General features: G+C 22.4%; 1 protein-coding gene across 1 annotated transcript in view; it reads right to left on the bottom strand.

Moving 5' to 3' along the window:
• Window positions 1-12,273, bottom strand: part of LOC112593091 (small conductance calcium-activated potassium channel protein-like) — a 100,604-nt gene that overhangs the window by 536 nt on the left and 87,795 nt on the right. The window contains exon 4 of the mRNA XM_025337358.1: window positions 11,799-11,996. Within this exon, the coding sequence (XP_025193143.1) occupies window positions 11,799-11,996 (198 nt within the window). The remainder of the gene's footprint in view (window positions 1-11,798; window positions 11,997-12,273) is intronic.

Below are 12,273 nucleotides of genomic sequence, written 5' to 3'. Positions count from 1 at the left end.
TAAACTATTAGAATTTGAAATATGTGTCTAAATAACAAATAAATAAATTAAAACCACACTTGATAAATAGATTCATAGTTAATTTTCCAAAAATATTTTAATGTAAGTCTCATTAATTAAGGCACTTTTTTTTTAATTAAAGATTATATTATTATGTTATTTTTTCGTCTTTTTAACATTGTCACCATTTTGAAAAAAAATCAAATTGAGATTTAAAAAAAAAAAAAATGAAATACATTTTAATTACGTTTTAAGTAGTATTCTAAACTTTTTTACATCACAAATAGATTAATTTATATTTTGAAAATATAATATGAAATTAAATTTCAATATAATATTGAAACCCTGGATGTTGTGTTTTTATATTATATTCATATTATATTCATAATATAATTAATATATCATTATTTATTTGTTGGATTGCATAATTATGATTAACAATTAATTGCAATAATAGTTTAAAAATATTATAAACTTATAGATTATTTTTGTATAATTATGGGAAAATGTAAACTCTCCTTAAAAATGAAATAGTAAATTTCCCTAAAAATATTTTACAAAAAATATCAAAACTATTTAGTGTAACCCAGAGGACATCCCGTGGAGGTGGCTCTAGTTATCGTCCAAAAATGCTTATATTTTTAATTGCATTTATATTTATTTATCCATATTTTATATTAAGAAAAATTTATTGCCATGCTAGTTTTATTAAAATTATTAATATTAATTTCTTTATATCAATTATTTTTTGATTTGATCGAGTAATAATGTGAAACATTTCTTAATACAACAATGCCACTTCTTTTGAAAGTTTAAATCAACATACGTTCGAAATAATATTAAAAAAGAACGACTATTAAATAAAAGTATAGGGTTAGATTTGATTGACATAATATTATATGACTTTAAATTACTATTTCATACAGAAGAATTAATATTTGTTAAATTATTAATACATTGAGATATGTTTAGTTTAAATATTAATAATCATGTAAAGTCAAATAGGTACCTATTATATATATATATATATATATATATATATACACTATGCGATGAACGTGATGATAATAATTCAATAAATTTATTTATTTAAATTTAGAAAATTGTAAAAAATTAAGTTACTCTTTATATAATCCACATACTTATTAATAAAAGTAGATTTACATTTTTGAACTGAGTTAATATAGTATTATTTTTATAATTGTATTTGTTGCACACCTGAATGTAAAATAACATAAAAAAATATACATTTTTTTATTAATTATTTTCGAGGAATATTACCTGAAGTTATATTATATGCTATATTTTATAAGTAATAAAAATTATAAAAAAATAAATTATTTGTTTAATACACTTAATATCATTATAAGTTAAATGTTATTATAGCATCTTAAGTTTACCATGCACGAGTATGCAAATTTTAATTAGTCAATTTTGTGTATAATTTGTATGGTTTCTATCTTTTAATCTCATAAGTGCAATTCCAGTAGATTGTATGTGAAAAGTGTTCAAGTCTTTAGAAACTGATCCTTAAGTGACACACATGATACCTACTGCAGTGTTTTCAAAGATTCATTAATCAGACTCTGGAATAGCTTTTTCGTAATACTGACAAACAATTTAAGAAATAGTATAATAATTTCTGTGGAATATACCTATCATGTTCAGAAGATATAAATGGATTTATCTATTTTCTGTATATCTCAGTCGTTAAACATAGTCACATTTCAAAAAAGTGAAACTATAATATAAAATCCCTCAAAAAAGAGATTTATGACAAATTGGATACTTAAGAATACAGCTAAACTTTTATTATCGTAAACCATATACGAGGAAGTAGCATTACAGTGTAAATTCATAAAAGAAATAATTATTTTTCAACTACCATGTAATAATTATAAACGATAACAATAAGTAATATAAAAAAGATTTCTCATATGACTATACTAAAAATGGTTAAGACTACAATAGAAAAAATAGCAATATTTAATAATAATTGTAAATAAAAAAAATAAAAAACACTATGGTTATGAAAAATTACGTTATAATTTAATAAATAAGGTAAAATAAATCAATGTTAATAAATTAGTAAATAAATGTTTATCATGAAAATTGTAAGGATTCAAGTATTTTATTTTGTATAATATGTGTGTTGTATTTTAATAAATTATAAATGGATTTCAACAGTAAAAAGTAGTCTTTGAGCATAATATTACTTAATGTTTAACATACTATTATAATGACGTTTTCATAGAATAATTACAAAACATAATGAGATAATTGTGAAATATCCATAAGTTAAAATTATTGTAGTCATAAAAGAAAACATTAACATTTTTTTAATTGTTGAAATCAAATACTCAACGTTTTAATATTGAAAGCAAATTTAGATTTAACAAAAACAATATCGTAATAATTCTTTTTTAGATTATTTTTAAAAACTTTGTATAAATAAATATTATTTATGTATAAACAAATAAATAATACATTTAATATGAATCGTCTTGTATATTAAATAAAATTTAAATGAAAAACAATATTTCATTGTATTAAACAAAAATTATTGCTATAACTTATAAACTTACTTTAAAAACTTTGAAATTTCAGGTAAAATGTTGTTTTAGCAAGCTGTTAACTGTTTTATAAATCAAATTTTTTTTTTGTAAAGCTCATTATTTAAAAAAAAATTCAAAGTGATATATGTATATATATATACATAAATATATACATATATATATAAAAACTTAACATATTATATTTACAGTAAATAACATGTTTGGCTCTCGTTAAACATACCATTGAAAGTTTTTATTTTTTATCATTTACTACAAAATGTTTTAAAAAAAATTTTGAAAGTGTTGTTTAAAATACATCAAGTATCTTATTTTATATCGAAAGCAATAAACTTGATGTCATTTACTACTTTTCGATAGTTCGAAATGCACTAAAAGTAGCGCAATGACATAATTCAACTATTAGGTGAAATAATGTAACTTTCCAATTTTTTGTTTGCAAACTCACATTGCTATAATTTCAACTTTATAACATTGTATACTAGTAATTATATTTTATAAATCAATTAAAAAACTGAATTACTAAAATCATCTAACATTAGTGGGACTTGGTAAAAAAGAAAAAGCTACCTACTGTTAAAGTTCAAATGTAAATCTCATCGCTCTTAATTAAGACAATACTTTTAGCCTAGAAATAAACTTTCACTAAATAAAACTCTTTTAAAGCCAATAATTTCCTGAGACATCTAATTTTAGAGTTCTTCAAATAAATCGAATACTAATGAAATATAAACTTTCCTGTAAATATTATATTATTATGATTAAAAATATGCCATTTTTTTTTAATCTCAAGTCATTCTCAAGAATAACGCCATCTACAAACAAACTCTTGAAAATCTGCTCCAATCTTGAAAACTACTTTTAACCACTGAATAATATTGTTCTTGCTCTTGACTCCGGAAATATCCGTGGAAATCCCCCGAGAAGGTTTAAAATAAATTGAAGTAGTCATTTATTAACTTAAAAATTAATTAAACAAATATATATAATAAATTACGTCAAAAGTATTATTGATAGGTAATCTCTTAAATCTATTCTTTCATGTAGGTAATAAATAAATAGCTACGATTATTATATATTATGCGTATGGTAAACACATATCATAAATTATAAATTTCTAATAAATGTTAAAACAAAAGTTAGAATCTAATGTTGAAATAACACTATGGTTTTTTAATTTGTATTGATTCATTATCTCTGATAATTGATTAAGCACATATTATCTTAATGCCCTAAAATCTAAAAGATGTCTTAATATATTATTATTTATACAAATATTTATCAATATATGACGTTGGATTGTTAACTTTTTGAGTTATAAATACTTAAAATTTTATATTTACACAAAACTGCATTAATTAAAAAAAAAAAAAAAAAAAAAACATAAATAAGTAATTTAAACATTCAACTAAATGTTTATACATTTGTGCGATTTATTAAGATAATAATGATATTTTAATTTTTAAATAAAAGTAGTTTTATAAAATGTTCTTAGTGATATGGTTTAATAACTGAACACCTGAATGATGTAAGTACTATAAAGGAAAAATATTTTGTTTTCTTATTTTGAAACGTCTATGTATTACCTAGCTAAATCTTGTAAATAATAAAACTGTTTTTATTCTACATGTGTAGTATATATATAACCTTACATTACTTTTTAAATTGTTATATTATACTTAGAAAAAATAAAACTGACACTAGTTTATGATAAAAATGAAGACTTTTTATATATATTTAAGATAAAAAATGTAACAAAGAAAGCCATTTAGATAAATTTTACAGTATTTTACTAATGGTTATAAATATTTATATATTGTATTATTTATGTATATATATATATTTAAATCATAAAATACTATAATACATAAATATTGAACTTTATTATTTTATCCCGAAAAAAATCTTTAATTTAGCATATTTTGTAAATTTTTATGGCGCATTTATTTTTTTAATGTCATATAGATAAAATATTCGAATTTACAGACTAGTTATAATATGATTGTCAGGTTATGTAATAAATACAAATAGATATAAAAGTAAACATGTAGAAAGAAGGGTCTAAATTAGTCAGCAAAATATTCTGGCGATGAGATTATTATGATGTTAAAAACGATTAGAAAATCTCGAGATATGGAACGGAATCGCTTAGTGAATAGAATGATAGAGAATTTGAAACATGATTATATCAAGTGAACTTATTTTATATATATTTTTTTTTTAATTTAAATTTTTTCAATAGGCACTATAATACGTATTAGTTAAGATAGGTTATGTAACACTTTTCTGTTGTGGTCATATCCATCCATTAATATAAACTGTGCAAAATATTATGGTATGTCATCAATATTTTATTTAGTTTTAATTTTTAATTTTGTATTTTTTGCAGTAAATTTTTTAACTGTAGCTTTATTTTAGATTTTTTATTTTGCTTAAATATTTGACAGTATAATAACTAAAAAGACAAGATATCTCAAACAACACGTTATTACAAACAGAATTATAGTTTCGTTGAAAAATGTTCCTTATGGATCTTCGTCAGGAACTAAACATTTTCTTTTCTCCCTTATTGTTATTGAACGATAGAACAGTAAAATATATTACCTATGTTTACGATCGAGATGTACTGTCACTATTCTAATCGTGTCGTAAAGTGGTAATTCCTAACTTACTTAGAGTGATAGCGCCATGATGAATGTTATTCCCATAAAATCTCAACCAATCGATCTACCTAAACCGGCCTATCGTATTAATGATGACATTGAGTTGATTGCATGCGTCTCAACACAAATAATAAATTCAAGATTGCAAATATATTTTTTTAATCTTTTAATCCCGCATTCTTTTAAAAATTGGCAATTTTTAATCAAATGGTTGTATATGAATTATAATGTAATTTGTTTGATACCTAATTATTTATTTAAGTGTTCTAAACGCCTATAGAAGATAATTAATATGTTTGTTAATTAAAATTTGATATGGAATCTGAAATAGAACACACGAAAACATAACTCGTTAATTAATCAATATTTAATTACTCATAGCTGCGTAATAATGTACTGGGTAATATATACTATATTTATTCAAATATAACAGTATATATCTATTTATATTGTATGGTTATATCAAAATAACGTATATATAATTTATAATACTCGTACATTAATGTTTCGTATAATATTAATGATTTACTAGACTTTTTTTATAATTTTAAATATTTTTTTTTTTTAACATTAAGTTTACATTAATAAACTTTTAATAAAATGTCATACCACGTTTTTTAAATATTTATGTAAAATAAAATGCATAATGTGTATCATTATAATATATTAATATGTATAATAACAGAAAATATGTGTGCATGTTATGAAAGTTATATTAAATTAAATTTTGCATTTAAACGTAGGTTTAAAATTTGTTTGTATTATCGTGGTATTAACTGTTTAATAATAAAAAAAATAAATACCTGAAAACCCGATCTGTTAAAATGGCAAAAAAAAATTATTGATGGAATGGAAATAAATTGGTTTTATACTATAATGCAATGTAACTTATAGATAAACGTGTGGTATTCTAGGTTTTGAGTGTTCTTACGTTGTCATTGAATCTTGGCAATGAATTAATAAACCCTTAGAAATACAAAAACCTAAAGGGAAACTACTTTCATGTCTTGTTTATGGGTGATCTATTTTCTATTAATAGAAATTTTAACTTAAATAATTGTTTTATTTATTTTATAACATATTTTATTTTGAGGATTAATTTATTAAAACTAATAATATAAATTAATTTTCAGTAAGTTGTACAAGAGAAAATAATATGTCAACATTATAATAAACGTTCATTATGCATACACATAATATTTTATGTGCTACAATGACAAATTTTTATTTGTTTTTATCGTTCATCGACCACTGTCGACCCTTTTATAATGTTGATATTAGAAATTATAACTATAACTTAAAAACACAAAAATGGATATGTTTAACTATTTTATTTAGTTCAAGGTTAAATTCAAGAAGAAAAATAAAACATAGCATAGGTAATTACGACGATACGGATGCATGTCACCTTATCTTGGGTTTACTTGATAATTCTGATAAACTTATTTACCTCTTATAAATTATGAAAAAGTAAACTCAATTAAAATAATAATATTGATAAATTTATTAATTTAAATAAACAGTAACATTTAAATAAAAACTAACATCTAATCGGAAAAACGTATAACTACAAAACAATTAAACTTCAATTACGAATACAAATGAAAACAACTCAAGTTCTGTCTAGTCCACACAGAATAGCGTCGGGTTTGCAAGTTATCAGCCTACTAACTTTTAGTATATCTAACGTTTTATTGCAGCTATAGTTATTAAGTAAATTCAATTATATTTTCTACTAATATCTGCACCAATTTATCTTATAATAAAGAAAAAATGACGCCTAAACACTCGTTCCGGCTCACTAAATTTTACTTGGAAACTCACTACGACAATCTCCGGCTCGGACACAGTATCCAAGTAATTATAATCCTTATAGTTTTTCAAATATAACAACCAATTTAATATCTCCTTGTACACTAAATTTATAAAAAAAAAAAAATAATAAAAATAAATAAATCATTGCTACCCTCAACCGTTTTGAGCCTCTGATTAAGGACGACGAATCTATTATAAATATATTCAACGATTCCTATCCCATTATTATGGAAGATGAAATATTTAAACCACCTCCTCCTATTTTTATTAAAGATGTGGAAGAATTTTTTGCTCTGTCTTTAGTTTTAATTGAAAAAATGGTGTTGATAATTTCATGTGCAAGTCTGAAAATGTTCGATTAAATAAACTTAAACTTAATTGCATACTAATGAGTACTAGTATTTCCTATAAACTAAAAAATCTTAGTTCATTATCTATCCACTTACTTTAAGTTTGAATTTTCAATATAAGGCAAGTTATCAATGTTTTCTGTTAAGTTGACAAAAATCTACTACCACTTTTTTTTTGTAAAAAAATACATACCATGATCAAAATCAATTTTTTAACTGTTTATATTTTTATACATTAAAATCAAAATTGAAGAGCCAAAAAAAAAAAAAAAAAAAAAAAAATGCTTCAAATTTCAATAATATAGTTACGCCAAGTTACACCTATATTGTGGTCATCAGCCTAGATGCAAATGTTTCATATGTTTCGGTAATTATTTAGCCAACTACAAATTAGGCTGTTCAGTCTAGAAAGATCTTCCACGACAAAAAATATTCAACGAGTAGTTTTATCTATAATAACTTTAAATCTAAATTTTTCAATGTACAAGGTAACTCATAAAATAACAGTTTCTTTAAACCTCAATTAAAACACAAATTCACGTACACACCACACCCAACATATACATCCTTAATACTATATCTCCCGTCTCTGAAACTCACGTTCTTAATATAAATAAAATAATGTATTCTAGATAGCTTTCAATATCTTATAAATTCACTAATATCACTCCAAACTTAAGTGATGTTCACCTTATTAGATAAATAAAATGTTTAATAATTATAATTATAATAATTATGTCACAAAAAAATTGCTATTAATACGTAGTACAATTCAATGCTAAAAACTTAAAAAACCATGAAAATGAATTCAAAATAGTACTTTATAACAGATACATTGGCATAGTTTTTACTGAAATGAATTTCACCAAAAACTCAAATTTTTTTTATCGCTGATTAAAAACTTTTAAAACCTAACTATCCAAACAATATGGCCAACGGTGGTGTCACTATATATTGTAATTAAAACTTCAACATTTTTTTGAGCCCCTTTTAAACTACTGTCTACATTATTTACAATCCTATAATTTAATCGTAAAATTAAATAATATTTCTTTTACTAATGCGACTTTATACTCTTATACCAGACATAAAATCACAGTGAAACATTATTTTAATTCAATTAGCAACATTTAATTATTGGTAATAACTTCAATGCAAACCATTATTTCTAGAGCTGTCTTGCAAACAATTATGATCATGGTTTAGTTCTACATAGTTGTGAATCTCAAAAAAATCTTTGAGTTATTACTGTTCCTACGTACTATTCGACTTCAGGTTAAGTTTCCAAAAACAAAATTCCAGACGTTTTTGATATTTTTATTCTGAAAATCCTAAAAAATGTTCACCATGTTCACTCACATATTCTCTCATGTGAGAGATATTCTTTACTTAAATTCTAACCATTCATCTATAATTTTAAGTACCTACATCTTTTTTCCAATACGTCGTAAATTTTTGAAATCATTTAATTCTAGCACTAATTAACTGAAATCACATGACTTAGTTGATCAAAAATCCAATTAAAATCAAACGATGATCTACATTCAGCTTTAAAAGTTTCACGGGCATCGTTCAAACCTAAGCATTATTCATCTACAAATACATTTCATATTCCACTTTTTTATATATGAAATACATTTGCCTGTAATAATAGAAAATTTCTATGGTTTTAAAATTATTATTACTAGAATTGATTTATTGTATTATGGACGGATAAATATATTTAGAAAAGAAAATTACACAAAACAGATTTTAAACAGCTGATATGTTGATATAAATAAAATAACACTGAATGTAAAATGTGTTAACAGCAGAATTAAGCAGAACGCACAAAAAATCACTTTATTCCAGAATCCAAATAGAAATAGGATGCTAATATTGCGTAAAAACTACTGAAGTGAAAGTATTTTGAGAATTCGATTTAATTTACTAGAAATAATATGAAAGTGGAAATAAATGGAATTTACAAATAAGTTTTTTACTAACTTATTCTTAAAAATATACAGGGCTCAAAATTTAAGAAAAACACTTTAAAAAAATATTTGTACTGTTCATATTTTATTCTGTGAACCATTCGCACCCATCATTCACGTGTTTCAATACATGTCGTTAAAATATGTTTCTAGTTCTGTATTTTAAATATTATAATTTGTTTAGCTGAAAATGTATCTACAATTTACATCGATAATTTTTTAGGTATATCATTATTTATCACTGTAAAATTGTAAAATTTCTAACTTAAAATGGTTATTTTATTATTTCTCGATATTCAATACTCTTTAAATTATTTATAGCCAAAATAAAAATATCAATTTCATGATTAATATTTTAATTTATTAATGTTTTTTTTTTTTTTGTGCTTAAAAACAATTGAAAAACAAATATATTTGACAATTATTTTATTCGTTATATTTGTTTAGTTCTAATTTAGTCTTTCATCTGAACCGAGTTACCAGCTATTATTTTCACCCTCTTTATCTCTAAAATAAGTGAAGTAGTTTGTATTATGTTACACGGTTTCTCATTCATCAATAGTCGATGAGCTGCAACTTGATTCGTTGTTATATTATTATATTAATAAAGGTCTACTACTGTGCTTTTGGGTTTCCATTGATTTTTTCTAACAAGCTTTCGTGAGTTATGGCTTCAATGTCTCATATATAATCATTGTATCGACATTTTTCAATAAAATTATCTCATATTTTAATTATTCACATAATATTGATATTTTTGGTAAACAAGTTATGCAACTTAAAAACTTTTTTGAATTTTATAAAACTTTTAGATAAGAACAAGTTTTTATAGTTTTTTATTATAGAGTGATTATAAATCATTATTCATTACACATATATGAAAGCATTGTATAAAGTATAGATATTTGGTACTTAATTTTTTACTAGTTTTTTATTCTTAGTGTTATAAAATTGATTACATCACAATTTAATTTTTATCATATTTTTTCAAGTTTTACTTATTTCAGAATATAGTAAAGACTTATAATATTATTTCAGTGAAAATGTTGGGCTAAAATTAATTTTTTTAACTTTTAAAACCATTAGTTACGTAAATTACACTAATTTTTCGTTTTCGTTAAAAAAAAATTGTAGATTTAAAAAATATTTATTTTATTAGGTATAACTTTTTATATCTAGTTATGTACAAATAGTAATGATTTTAATTTATAGATATAAGTATTTGAATCAATCATAAAACTAATATTTATAAAAATATTTTTAATGTAATTGTTTATTGTCACTGACCTTAATATTTTGATGAAAAAATGCTATTAATTTTATTAGGAATATTAAATTTTTTACAAGAAAAATATTATATTTAATTTATTTAGTTTTTTATTGGATTCTAAGTTAAAACTCATTAAAATTTTCTGAATTTAGCTTTTGAAACAAATGTATTGTCATTTTATATAATTATAGAAGGATGTTAAAATATCCTGAGAAATATTCAGGTGAAATAAATAAATAAGTATATTAAAAAAAAAAATAATTATTAGTTAAAATATTATTTAGTATACATTACTATAATACAGCAGCTACATTTTGAAATATTTTAAATAGATACTGTATCATCGATTAATTATAAAATGTAATACGACTATTCACAGAATTTAGGCTTTACAGTAAAGTTATTTTTATAGGTTAAAACTATATTTATTTATGTATTATAGTTACTTAATACGTATTCAACTAACAACTAAAATGATAACTAATAACTAAACAAACAATTTCGATAAACTGCTAATTGGATACATTTTAATTGGATAATATTATTTAAATCGAATAGCTCTTTATTAGCTTAAATTTCTTAAAACTTACTATTAATAAATTTAAACTATTGATTTACGATAATATCTGACATTTTTTCATAGGTTTTCCTTATAAAATGTTTAATTAATTTACAAAGTTATATAAATAACGACATTTGAATAGAAGTCAAAGAATAATAGTTTTACTTACTACTTACTAATATAAGTACTATACCGTTGATTATAAATTAATATTCCATTAAATAAATATAATAAAAATTGCAGCTCAAATAAAATTGTATTTTTAATTAGACAACATTGTTCGTGTATATTTTATTAATTGGAAGATTTTGACATTACTATATATTTTTATTTACAATATTATTTATGTTGCATTCAATATTAATATTTGTATAAATATCCAAAATAACCTGGAAAAGGTAGTTATTATCGTCAAGAAAATCATAATCAAAAACTTCATTTGGATTTTTATGTATTTCAAGAAAATCATAATCAATATTTTATAATTTGTTCGTCAAAATAAACTACTTTATAATCTTAAGCTGTGGGAATATTATTTATTGTTAATGGACGCGTACCGATCATATAAAAAAATAGTATACTATAGACTTACTTTCGAGTACACTCCTGCACTGGCTAACTCATTCTCGATGACCATGATTATAATTCCAAACATTCCCATCACTAAAGCGTAATCACTAATTCTTTTTCGTTTTTCGAAAAGTGCTTTACGCCTACCCAGTCTGTATCCGACGTTTGGCTTGTGTTTACTGCCGGTTATATTACCACTGGAACCTACTAAGCTGGTACCCTGTAAAACAAAAACCATAATCACAAAATTGAATAAATATATTTTTGTGAATAAATTTGTGTACTTAAAAATTTATCATAATTTATTGTAATTATTGTAAACTTTAGTACTTAATGTAAAAACTTATAGATGTTTATATTGAGACGTTTTATAAATGGTGTGACAATAAATATATTTTTATTTTTTCTAATACGCATAATTAAATTATAATATACTTTATGAAATAAGGTTAATTTTTGATTTTAATTCCTTTATCTCAAAAATGTTTACATATTAT

The sequence above is a fragment of the Melanaphis sacchari genome, unplaced genomic scaffold, assembly GCF_002803265.2.
Source record: "Melanaphis sacchari strain LSU unplaced genomic scaffold, SCAv2.0 Contig1_pilon_pilon, whole genome shotgun sequence".
NCBI classification, from domain to species: domain Eukaryota; kingdom Metazoa; phylum Arthropoda; class Insecta; order Hemiptera; family Aphididae; genus Melanaphis; species Melanaphis sacchari.
This window is presented reverse-complemented; position numbering and strand designations above follow the sequence as displayed.